The 13,785-nt window shown below is 39.4% G+C and overlaps 1 protein-coding gene across 1 annotated transcript in view; it reads left to right on the top strand.

The window, feature by feature from the left end:
• The first annotated feature begins 7,284 nt into the window (after positions 1-7,284).
• LOC121872838 (putative neural-cadherin 2) overlaps positions 7,285-13,785 on the top strand; it is a 62,832-nt gene continuing 56,331 nt past the window's right edge. The window contains exons 1-2 of the mRNA XM_042375887.1: positions 7,285-7,375; positions 9,558-9,659. Of these exons, the coding sequence (XP_042231821.1) occupies positions 7,285-7,375; positions 9,558-9,659 (193 nt within the window). The remainder of the gene's footprint in view (positions 7,376-9,557; positions 9,660-13,785) is intronic.

The raw sequence follows: 13,785 nt of genomic DNA, 5'->3' as shown, positions 1-13,785 counted from the left end.
AGGTAAAATGATTTCATGTTTACTTGAAAAATATTACGGTGATTGCTGTAGGTTATTTAATGATCATTATTAACATGTCGAAATAGAGATGATAAATAAGAGAAAAATGCTAAAAGTTTAAGAAATTATAAAGTCAGAAACATGCAAACTTTTTTCATTATTCTATACGAATTTAAAAGTTTATGAAAGTGTAATGTAAAGTAATTTGAGGAATATGTAGAAAATATATGGATAAACTAAGATACATATTATTTGTAAAGAGAAACAGAGGGACGGAGAGAAGATGGAAAGAGGTAAGGAGAGAGTAAGAATGAGAGGATAGAAATAGATCGAAGGAAATAATAGACAGATAGAAAAATAGTTCACTGACAGAGAGTGAGGGGGAGATGAAGGGCACACAAAACAAAAAGATAAAAGATTGAAAAACGAATACAGACCAGAATAAAGTCATAGATAGATAGAAAAATGGCGGCAAAACAGAGACACTCCCAGTATTGAATGAGAGAAAGATACCATAGGGTTCGGTAACTCAAACGGAGATAGTGTTCACTGAAGCCCAAAGTTCGGAGAAAACAAAACAGACAACAAATAGCAACAGAAACAAAAACAAATGAGGAACATGAACGTGGAAGAAGAAAATGATAAAAATAATAAAGAATACACATAGATTATGATTGATTAAAAATAAGTGACGAAAATCAGAAAAAAAAAATCAATAAATGAAAATAATGAGATGAAAATCATTTACTAAACAAAAATGAAATAGTCGACGATACATTACGAAGATTAAAAAAAATGGAACAAGAACCAAGATATAATAACAAAGTAAAGAGACAATAAAAGAATCCTGATAAAAATAAGAAAGAAAGAGAGGGTAAGAAAAAATAGTGACGGGAGTTAGTTTGCAATACTTTATGATGATTAGAACAACAGACGCAAGACAACACGTAACAACAACAACAACAAAATGTAAGGATAAAAAAAAGATTCCTGACAAAATTATATAAAGGAAAGAGGAATCAAAATAATTATGTAGTTTGGATTTTTTTTTTCTTTTAGTGGGGGTGAGGGTTGCATGAAGTGCCAGGGGTAAAGCAAATAGAATAAAATAAGTAGTTTGTTCAGAAGAGAAAGAGAGGAGGGGGAGGGAAGGAGGATGGGAGTGAAGATAGAACTGGATAGGAGGCAGAAGAATAGAGAAGAGATAGTATTGGATAGGGGGGGAATGGACATCCAGGAAACAGCAGTGTACGTGTATTATCAGAGAACGTGATTGATGCCTGAGTTGTATGAGGCGATAGTGGTAAGGGCCAATTGCAAGAACAGTCGTTGGGTGTACGACGCCATTTACGATGACCTTCTTGTCCTGATATTGTTTCAGCAATATCGCCTTTAACACATGGAATTCTGCACTTTTCGAAGCTTTGGAGGAGTCTCGAAACAAGTTTCTGGTGGGAATTATTAGCTAGTGCTGTACTCATAATATCGAAACTTCGAGATCTCTCCTGAGCTTCAAAAGGGTGGCATAACTGAAACAAGACCAGGGCAAGAGGATCATCGTAAATGGCGTCGTACACCCAACGACTGTTCTTGCAATTGGCCCTAAATCAGATGATGAAAGTTTTGGTGCCGGGAAGGAGAACACCTGAACGGAACACATCATTATAACAGTTCCATTAAACAGGAGGAAGGGCTGCTAATGATGGGAGGGTCAGTCAGTGCTGCTCGTTACGGAAAAAGCTTGCAGTGAAAAATACGTCAATAGTCTATGCTTAGAAATGAAATATAGATCAAATAAATATAATAATATATAGAAATAATTAGAAAATAAACATTGATGAAAGAACAATAAACAAAAATTATTATAATATTTAAAATAGGATAAAAACGAAAATACTAGTAAAATAGGAAAAAATGAAGTAAAGAAAATGGAAAATAAATGACGGTGACCCAAGAAGTTCCCATAAGGTGAGTTAGTGGCCTGGCGCGGCACATTGTCTTCACCAGTTTCTGCCGTAAATTGTTCTTTCCTGTTACCCTCAACCCTGAATTTAGCAGATTATCTATTTCTGCAGTTTTGCGTTAAAAGTTTAGTGAAGTGTAGTAAATAGAAAAAAAATATGATTTCTTTTTTCATTTACGTAATCAGAGGTAAATAGCTAATTATAAATATTGTGAAAAACTCTGAATTTTAGAGTTGCATTAAATCACTGCTTTTGGCGAGGATTATGTGTGGTGAAATACGTATATTTTGATTTGGAAAATGTTGATAAATTCCCCATAGGACCAACACGCTCCACAGTCAACATTGCCGAATTATAGTGGTTCCATTTCTTCGAGCCATCTGTCCTAACCATCCTGATTCCATATAACTCGAGCCAAGTCAACCCCACCAAGATTTAAGGCTTCGTTAAAAAGATAAAACTTACTTATTTTTGCAATTTAGGATGTTGCGGGGCTACTGTTTTTTTTTTCCTTAAATTTTGCCGTCTAAATGAACACCGTGAAATTGCTCCATAGAAAACGAATAATAGAATTTGACTTTAAAACTCACTATAACACTCAACATTTTAAAATAATGTTGATAAAATCACACGGGAAAATGGAAACAACGGAGCACCTTAGCTTTCGTCTTTATTCAAGACATCTTCAGAGGCAACTGGATTACATGGACAGAGAGAGGCTTAAATATACAGGGTGACCTTAAAAACATGAGGTCAGGTCATAATGATGTCATCCACTAATCCCTACACCAACACACACGTAGAGGAGCTGTGAGTTGAGGGTGGCCTAGGCTGTAAGTTAAGGGGGGCCAGGCTGTGTGTAAGGAGGGCCTAGACTGTGAGTAAGGAGGGCCCAGACTGTGAGTAAGGAGGGCCCAACTGTAAGTAAGGAGGGCCCAACTGTGAGTAAGGAGGGCCCAACTGTAAGTAAGGAGGGCCCAACTGTGAGTTAAGAGGGGCCCCAGACTCTGAGTGAAAACAACCATAAAAACTCTTTGTTGACAGGGAGTTTTACTGGCCGCCATCCCAAAGTAATTACAAAGTATCGGTAGTGTTTGTTAACTTTTTCTCGTGGTTAATTATGTTAAACAAACTGGACTGAGCGTTTACGTCAAACCTAATAACTCGAGCTAAAATTAACTTACTACTCAAATTTAGTTTAAAAAGATCCTGTACGCTTTTTTTTAGGTTATTTTATTTTTCTGTTGAGAGAATTATACTGGAAGTGTAATCTCATTGGTTAAATAATTATTAAGGTTTTGTCTTGTCTAGGATTTTAGTTTGTATTTTTTTTTAGATTATACAAACAGGTAGTTAAAATTATACATATTATACACATTGCTATTTGAATTGTTCTCTTGTTTGTTCATTATTTATTGTACATTTTTATTTATTTTCTTCTTTAGTCATAGAAAAAAACCTGGGGAAGATACAGAGAGATAAATTGAGGCACAAGAGAGATAGTGTGTGTGTGTGTGTGTGTGTGTGTGTGTGTGTGTGTGTGTGTGTGTGTGTGTGTGTGTGTGTGTGTGTGTGTGTGTGTGTGTGTGTGTGATGAAACAGATACCAACACATTACTCCAGTTTGTAACTTTTGGGATGTAAATTTACGTTGGTTTCTTGGTTTAACTTTTAATTTATTACTCAAGAACGATGGTTTAACAAGATTCATGTTTAACATCTTTAATATCATGGTTTAAATACAATACTTAAAGACGATGGTTTAACCCTCTGAGTATGATGTAACGGGATAATGAATATACCATCTTTAGTATCATGGTGTAATTCCTTATAGACGATGGATAGCTTAACCTAATCAATATCATGGTTTAATCACTCTTGGAGAACGATAGCATGACCTTTTGACATTGATGGTTTAACACTGAGAATGAGAGCTTAAACCACCAGCCGCTTTAAAAAAATAAATCAAAGTACCACCAATCTCATTCTTGATTCAACTTAAAGTCGTCTACCCTTAATCGCTAACTATATGACACTGTTACCTTGTTTAAGTCCAGTTACGTATACGAATGTTTAGTTTGGATAATATAAACTGTTTATAGAGATGAGGAGCTATGAAGATAATAAAACGATGAATAAATACGGGTTAGAGAGGTAAGGGCACTACTGGATGGACTAATTGGTCTATCGGCTGGAGCAATAAAGTCCCGGGTTAAGAGGCAATATATATTCCCGTGGAGTGGAGAAAGAGAGAGAGTGTGTGTGTGTGTGTGTGTGTGTGTGTGAAGGAAGAGCGAGGATCTTCAAGACTGTGGGTATTGCCGGAACCTCTACTGCTCACAAGGGATTTGGGTCTCACAAAAGTTCGTAGGTTGAATTATTCCTTAGAGATGTAGAGAAGAGAAGAGAAAATGAGATGAGAAAAGAGAAGAGAAGACACCGTAGCTCTTAAACACACTCGGTAATGACCACTTCCGTTTTACCACATCACCCTGTCTCTGAAACCCTACGTTAAAGTCTGACTGACGTAACCTAACCTAAACTAACTGCTGATGTGAGAAACTCGTTTGTCTCACTCACTGTTAATAGCCAGTTCAGGGGTCCACATTTACCAAGATACTGTTTTTGGAATGTGTTTGTGCGTAAAGATGACGCCCAGGGTAAGATGACACTAATTTTCGAACCCATAGACACACTGTAAACGCCTTATTTACACACACACACACACACACACATACACACACACACACACACACACACACACACACACACACACACACACACACACACACACACACACACACACACACACACACACACACACACACACACTCATCACGCCACGTCAACTTAAGAGCCGTGAAGGAGACCGTTTAGCTAAGACAGATTGTGACCAGAATGACGTCGAAATCGGTCCATTGACAGTCCCTACGTCCACTGAGACACCATTACTGCATTTATTTTAATTATTTTTTGGGGGGCTCATACGAATTTTCGATTAATATTGCTATATCTCAAGTAAATCCATATATAAGTGTTAATAATACTCGCTTACGCCTGACACTAATGCCGAATTTAATGCCTGTAAAGATATAACTGCTTGTAAACAGTAACTTTTAATATGAGTGGAAAAAACGGTTTGAAAAAAAAAATTTACCGTCGAAGGCCCAAACAGATTTACGCTTTTGGAGAACACATTTGAAGTAAATGCACATCTTCTCTTTACACTAATTATTGTGTATATCAAAACAAATGACACTGACCGCCACCATTTTAACACTGTTGTATATAACTCAACAAAACGGTGTAATATCCGATTTCTTTTCTTTTGTTTTCTCATTCATGGTACAAAGTCTTTTATGATCCATATATTGTTGTGACTCCTGACGCTGACTGTGACGGCGCCTCTACTAATTACGCCATAATGTTCTTCACTTTTTAATGGGCGAGGTTATGGTGTTTAAAGTTGGATCGATGCTGTTTTAGTGTGTGTGTGTGTGTGTGTGTGTCTTGTCAAATTTGAACTTCTGAGCCGACCTTAAAACACTACTCGAAAATTACCTCTGCACTTCCACGTCACCATAACACTTATTTCCGAGACACACACACACACACATACACACACAGGTTCTTTAAGACAGTACCGTACCAAATTTAAAACCCCTTTATCTTTAACATTAATGGCACTGTTAATAGGTGTTTACGTGACCTGTGCCAGTTACTTGGGTTTGATGCAGATAAAATGCTTGTGGCAAGTGGGAGCATCTCAGTAGGACATGAGTGTTTGTTTTCAGTGTTTGTCGAGTCCTCTCTCTCTCTCTCTCTCTCTCTCTCTCTCTCTCTCTCTCTTCTCTCTCTCTCTCTCTCTCTCTCTCTCTTTTCTCTCTCTCTCTCTCTCTCTCTCTTTCCCGCCCAATTACATCAGGAGCTGTGGTAGTCTACTTAATTCCACCTCATTAACTCTCTCTCTCTCTCTCTCTCTCACTCATTCACTTTATTTCCACTTCTTCCTGTCTTCTTTTCCATCTTTCTTCCTCCTTTCTGCTTCGTTTTTTTCCTTCTTCCTTCTTCCCCCCTTAGTTTTGATTTGTTCAGTATCCCTTCTTATTCTTCCTTCCCTCCTCTTCCTTTTTTTCATCCTTCTGCATCTTCCCATCTTCTGCCTTTTCCTTCTTCCCTCCTTCAATACCCATCCTATTTCTTCCCTCCTCTCCTCCTTGTTTTTTCCTCTTCCATCATTCTTTTTCCCTTCCCCCAGCCTTTTTCTCTACCACTCCTTCCCTCCCCTCTTTCTTTCCTACTTTATACCTTCCTCCACCTTCTTGCCATAAATTATAATTATTTCCAGTCTCTTAATTTCCTTCTACACACACACACACACACACACACACACACACACACACACACACACACACACACACACACACACACACACACACACACACACACGAGAATAATAATATTAATAACAACAACAACAACATACAGATAACCCACATCTACAACCACCATCACCACTATCAATCAATAGTTCAATATCACTATTATCACCATCGTCATCACCACTACTTTCACCACTATCACTACCATTGACACCATTACCATTAACACCACTAAACGCCCACACACCACCACAACCACCACCCTCCACACCCATACACCTACCACCACCAATCTGCGCCCACACACCACCACAAGCCACCGACTCCACACCCTACACCACTACCACCACCAATCTACGCCCACACACCACCACAACCACCACCATTCCACACCCGCACCACTCTACGCCCACACACCACCACACACACACTACCACACCACTCTACGCCCCACACCACCCTCTGCCCACCACCACCACCACTCTACGCCCATACACCACCACCACCACTCTACGCCCACATCACCACCACCACTCTACGCCCACACACCACCAACCACTCTACGCCCACACACTACCACCACCACTCTACGCCCACACACTCCCACCACCCTCTACATAATACACCACCACTCTACGCCCACACACCACCACTCTACGCCCCACACACCACCAACCACTCTACGCCCACACACCACTACCCCACCTCTACGCCCACACACCACCCTCTACGCCCACACACACCACCCTCTACGCCCACACACCACCTCTACGCCCACACACCACTACCACCCCTCCTACGCCCCACCACCACTCTACGCCCACACACCACCACTCGCCCCACACTCTACGCCCACACACCACCACACGCCCCACACCACCACTCTACGCCCACCAACCCTCTACGCCCACACCACCAGCGGGTTCTGAGAAACACGCCATGGGTGAAGCCTCCTCCAATTTGCCTCCGTCAAGAGAACTTCGCCTTAATAATGGGCATCCAACCAAGCGAGTGTGGAAGCCTCTGTGGTGTAGTTGGCAGCTTCGACCCTCACTGACTCCTGCCTGGCTAACTGGATAAGGGATCAAGTGCCATGGATTACCGAGTATTAGTGGACCGCGTAACTAATGGTGTGTGTGTGTGGTGTTACTGATAAGTGGTGACAGTTCCAACAATATAGATACTAGGTCACTTTCCAGTATTTGGTGTTATATGTTATCATTGTGACCTTGTCTGGGTGATTCTGACTTTGGTGTTTTTGTGGGGGGAGTGGGGGAGATCATAATGGTGATGCTTTAACTCAGGTACATGTGTTAACTGTATTTATATAAAGACTACTTAATCTATGTAAATACGGTAATAGTGATGCATCAGTTTAATTACTTATTATAATGTGTATGAAAATTAATTATCCTTGACACACACACACACACACACACACACACACACACACACACACACACACACACACACACACAGACACACACACACACACACATTAATTAGTGGTGCTTTGATTAAGATTTTATTATGATGGTAAATTAAACTCATGATATACACAGTCAATAAATCCCCAGCATACATGGGAATATAACCAACATAGGAGATATACTAAGTGAAATATAACCAACATAGGAGATATACTAAGTGAAATATAATCAACATAGGAGATATCTAATAATATAATCAACATAGGAGGTAGTTAAGTTGGGAGAGAGCTAGATCACAAGTAGCTTTGCTGGGTTTATTACCAGGTAAACATATAAATAATTTACATCTCCAGTTGAAATTGTGATTGTGTCTTCCTGGTATTTAGTATTAGGTTATTTCCTTATATGATAGTCATTATTAAGATATATGTTTTTAATTACAGTAAGTTAAAGGCATCTGACCTAATGAAGCTTTTCTTTGGATACAGTGAGGATACAGTTTGGTTCGAGGTGTTTATTCTCTCTCTCTCTCTCTCTCTCTCTCTCTCTCTCTCTCCTCCTTCATTCACCTGACATGTGAGGTAGAGAAACAACTACAACCTCACCTCCCTCCTCACTTTCTCTTAATAGGTATGATAAGAGGTAATACACCGTTATAATAATAATAATAATAATAATAAATGTTCCTTACCAGCTCCCAGGGCTGAGAAAACAATAATGGTTTCCAACACTCACTTCATACCTGCAGGATTGACGTCAACACAACACTACTATTGGGTAAAACATTAATATTACGGAATGACAACAGTTGTATTGTTTATACTGTACTTTTGTTTGTGACGTGTTATGCCATATCTTGTGTTGTTTATACTTAGGAACTGGTATATAAACCTCCTATAAGCTGTTATTTTACCTTATTTACTAAGTATATTGTACATATAAGTCTATACTAATAATTCCTCGTATAAGCTTCTACATATACTGGTTATACTTCTGTTATAGGCTGTACTACCTTCTCCCTGTAGTTCATTAATACAGTTTATTAATCATATATTACCCTATTAATTCTTCATGTGACGAACTTTAGGAGTCCTTGATATATATTTTGGCGAATATTATTTTTTTTTCTCGACGCAACACGGGAAGAAATTTTTTTTTTTCCTATTTTTGTGTGTTTTTACAGAAAAAATTACGATGAATTTTAAATATTGTCCTGGTAATGCATAATTAACTTGTTATATTTTTTTTCATTTTTTACCTGCATCAGTTAACTATGAATGTCATTTCTGGGTGACTGACTGACAGACAGATTAACTGTCATTCTCCCACTCACTCTCATGTTCATTTACTAAACAATTGACTTATTAAACTGTCTATTGGTGACTGACTGACAGACAATCTAAATGACAGACATTCTTTTTAACAAACTGACTTTTTGATTGACTGACTGTGTAACTTGTGATTGACTAACTTACTGACCGACTAATTGACTATACTAAATACCTTCCTAACGATACTAACTGACTACCTGACCTACTGATAATAACTGAGTCTCCACTCATCTTCCTAAGGTATTTTTTTTAGTATCTCCCAAGAACATAGTTTACATAAGACCCGTTAATCTTGTATATTTAAACATTATTTTGGACAATATATACATTATCATCTATTATTGTATGATATATTTGGGTATACATTATTTTAAGAAATGTATATATCGTGTATATTAAACTATGTATTGTGTAAGATTGTGTAAGTGAGGATGTTGGTCTTGTGTGTTAGGTTGGTGGGAGCGCCCGGTGGAGTTCGACCAGCCGGTACCTGGTGGAGGTGAAGGAGAACACCTGCACCTGAAGCACCTCACAGCCAGGGTCACCCCGCAAGGTAGGCAGTCCATTCTTCTGGTACTGTTACTTGTCTGTTCCTGCCACTGATGCGTGTCTGTTCCTGCCACTGTTGCTCGTTTGTTCCTGCCACTGATGCGTGTCTGTTCCTGCCACTGTTGCGCGTTTGTTCCTGTCACTATTGCTCGTCTGTTCTTGCCACTGTTGCTTGCCTGTTCCTGCCACAAACGCTGGCTTGTTCCTGCCACTTCCTTGCTCTATTCCTGGTTTGAAGTTTCCACTGTTGCTGGTCTGCTCTTGACAGTTGTGCGGTGTTGTTCCAGCTACGATTCCTGATATATTCCTAGTTTGTTACGAGCATCGTTCTTGATCTGTTCCTGAGACTGTTCTTGGTAAAAGGAAGATAATGTTACTTGAAAAATGTAGGCACTGGAACTAAGTAAACTCTACTGTAGGGACACTGTAGGCACTATTATTGGTTCAAGATACTGCAGCTCCAGTTATATTGACGCAAGATGGACACTGTTACTGACACAAGGTTAACATTGTTATTAATACTAACCTGGTCATAAAAAATAATAACACTTAAAATATATTGACTAAAAATGAAAAAAAAAAACATGGTTAAAAAAAGTTACTTAAATATTAACTAAATAAATCAGTGAATTAATAAATATATAGATGAAATATTAGAAATAATCGCTTCATGCTGCAAACTGGAAATATTGTAGAGTAACATCGATAAACAAACGGTAGGGTAGAATAAAAGTACGACAAAGGGAAAGAGTGAAAAGAACTGGTCAGCTGTGTTGAAGATTCTCTTGTTTGAATTGTTGGTGAGGATTAGCTGTGTAGGCGAGATTAGCTGTGTTGGTGAGGATTAGCTGTGTGGGAGAGGATTAGCTGTGTTGGTGATGTTAGATTAGCTGTGTTGGTGGTTAGCTGTGGCGAGATTAGCTGTGTTGGTGAGGATTAGCTGTGTAGGAGAGGATTAGCTGTGTGGTGAGGATTAGCTGTGTAGGCGAGGATTAGCTGTGGTGGAGGATTAGCTGTGTGGCGAGGATTAGCTGTGTTGGAGGATTAGCTGTGTAGGCGAGGATTAGCTGTGTTGGTGGGGATTAGCTGTGTAGGCGAGGATTAGCTGTGTTGGTGAGGATTAGCTGTGGCGAGGATAGCTGTGTTGGTGAGGATTAGCTGTGTAGGCGAGGATTAGCTGTGTAGGCGACGATTAGCTGTGTAGGCGACGATTAGCTGTGTAGGCGAGGATTAGCTGTGTTGGTGAGGATTAGCTGTGTAGGAGGATTAGCTGTGTTGGTGAGGATTAGCTGTGTAGGCGAGGATTAGCTGTGTAGGCGACGATTAGCTGTGTAGGCGACGATTAGCTGTGTGGTGAGGATTAACTGTGTTGGGAGGATTAGCTGTGTTGGCGAGGATTAGCTGTGTTGTGAGGATTAGCTGTAGGAGAGGATTAGCTGTGGGTGAGGATTAGCTGTGTAGGCGAGGATTAGCTGTGTTGGTGAGATTAGCTGTGAGGAGAGGATTAGCTGTGTTGGTGAGATTAGCTGTGTAGGCGGGATTAGCTGTGTTGGTGAGGATTAGCTGTGGGGGTTAGCTGTGGAGGATTAGCTGTGAGGCGAGGATTAGCTGTGTTGGTGAGGATTAGCTGTGTAGGCGAGGATTAGCTGGTTGGGAGGATTAGCTGTAGGCGAGGATTAGCTGTGTAGGCGAGGATTAGCTGTGTGGGTGGGAGGATTAGCTGTGTAGGCGAGGATTAGTGTGTTGGTGAGGATTAGCTGTGTAGGCGAGATTAGCTGTTGGTGAGGATTAGTGTGTAGGCGAGGATTAGCTGTGTTGGTGAGGATTAGCTGTGTAGGCGAGGATTAGCTGTGTTGGTGAGGATTAGCTGTGTAGGCGAGGATTAGCTGTGTAGGCGACGATTAGCTGTGTAGGCGACGATTAGCTGTGTAGGCGAGGATTAGCTGGTTAGATTAGCTGTGTAGGCGAGGATTGCTGTGTGGGAGGATTAGCTGTGTAGGCGAGGATTAGCTGTGTAGGCGACGATTAGCTGTGTAGGCGACGATTATTGTAGGTGTCGGTTGGCGGATTGCTGTGTTGGGAGGATTAGCTGTGTTGGTGAGATTAGCTGTGGGCGAGGATTAGCTGTGGGGGATTAGCTGTGTAGGCGAGATTGCTGTGTAGGCGACGATTAGCTGTGTAGGCGAGGATTAGCTGTGTTGGCGAGGATTAGCTGTGTTGGAGGATTAGCTGTGTTGGCGAGGATTAGCTGTGTTGGTGAGGGGGTGCAGTGAAAACCCTGTAACGTGAGTATAGTGATGATGTCTCGCTTATATAAATCATAATTGGTTTTTCCTCACATCCGGTGGGAGATTAATCACAAACAGTACACTAACCTTTATTTTGTTTTGGTTTAAATATTATTATCCTGTCATCTTCCATCACTAACAACATTGTGTTTAGTTGTTGATTCACACATATTGCGTATCATATTATTATTATTATTATTATTATTAGTAGTAGTAGTAGTAGTAGTAGTAGTAGTAGTAGTAGTAGTATTTGGAAGAAGAAAATAAACCCAAGATAATGTTAAGACAAGTTGAAATATGTACACCGACACTTGTTTATAATTAATTACACAATCTACAAAGTGACTTATAACCTCCACACAAACAATCATTCCCTTATGTCAACACACAAAAAGAAACATCGCTAAAATAACACAGACAATATATCAAGAGACAGACGACGTTCCACTAGCTTACTCTAGCGTCAATAATACTCGCGTCTTGTGTGGAAGTGTTTGAGAGTTGTTTTGTTTTTACCAGCAAGCGACACAGATATTGCCTCTGGTGACATTGTTAGGTTGAAACAGAGGAGGGCGTTCGTCACTGTATCCACATAGGGGTTTTTTTTTTCCCCCATCCACTTAAGCCGAGGGAAAAATATATACAGTTAAGGTGGACAAGAAATAGAAATTACTTTAGCTTTTCAGATAATAGCCGCCGGTGTTGTTGTTGTTGGGGAAGTTTTGTTAAAGGGTGGAAAATAATTTTTTATTTACTCTCTCTCTCTCTCTCTCTCTCTCTCTCTCTCTCTCTCTCTCTCTCTCTCTCTCTCTCTCTCTCTCTCTCTCTCTCTCTCTCTTTCTCCATCCGCTTGCCTCCTCCTCTCACCACCACCACACCATTCCTCACATATCACTTATACCCTTCACTATGTGTGTATTTTTGGGTATTTTTTGTACCCTTGTAGTTCTGTATCTTGGTATATATATATCCTGGACTGTATTTATATGTATCTTTGTAACCCTGTATGTATTCCCTTAATGAAACGTGAAGGTAAATTGTTTGGATTTTAATCAAACTAAAAGGTAGATTAGTAGAAACAGTCCGAGATGTGGACGGTACTCTGATTGGTTGAGTAGTAAAGGTAAATGTCTATAGACGTAATTTATGAGACTTTAATTAGACTTTTAAAGTAAAGATCATCGGTCTTAATTCTATTCACAAATAATTATTAACACTTCTAGTTATACCTGGAATATACATAATTATGCTTCTTAATATACTATAACGATAAATATACTGTATACTTATATACTTTTTTATTGTACTTAAAGGAAAATATACTATGGCAGTCTTTAATTAGACTCATATTTACTTCAAGTATCATAAGTATAATTATAATTAACTCTAAACATAATTAAATATAGTTTTTTAATTGTAATTACACTTGAATATTTATACCTTAATTTAACTAAAAGGTAATTATTTGATTTTAATTGGACTCGGCTGTGCACAGGTAGGTACAGGTTAATTATCCCAATATAAGGTTATATAGGAATTGTATGGCCGTTATATATATTAATATAGTTTTACAGTATGATATAATCCCTTGAGTACGATCACATAACCCACAGAGTACAGTATTATCGTACTCAAGAGAATAGGGTTTTAAGTCATTATAATCACTGTACTCAATGGGTTACGATATTTTATAATGAACTAACTCATTTTACTCAGAGCGCATAGCATCGTACTCAGAGGGCGTGGCAATAGTACCCAGAGAATTGGTATAGTACTCAAGTGGTTTAGCACCGTACTCAAGGAGCTCGGTATCGTACTCAAGTGGTTAATGATAATGGATAT

The sequence above is a fragment of the Homarus americanus genome, unplaced genomic scaffold (assembly GCF_018991925.1).
Source record: "Homarus americanus isolate GMGI-L3 unplaced genomic scaffold, GMGI_Hamer_2.0 scaffold11022, whole genome shotgun sequence".
Lineage (NCBI taxonomy): Eukaryota > Metazoa > Arthropoda > Malacostraca > Decapoda > Nephropidae > Homarus > Homarus americanus.
Note: the sequence above shows the minus strand (reverse complement) of the source record. Positions and strands in the feature narration are given on the sequence as shown.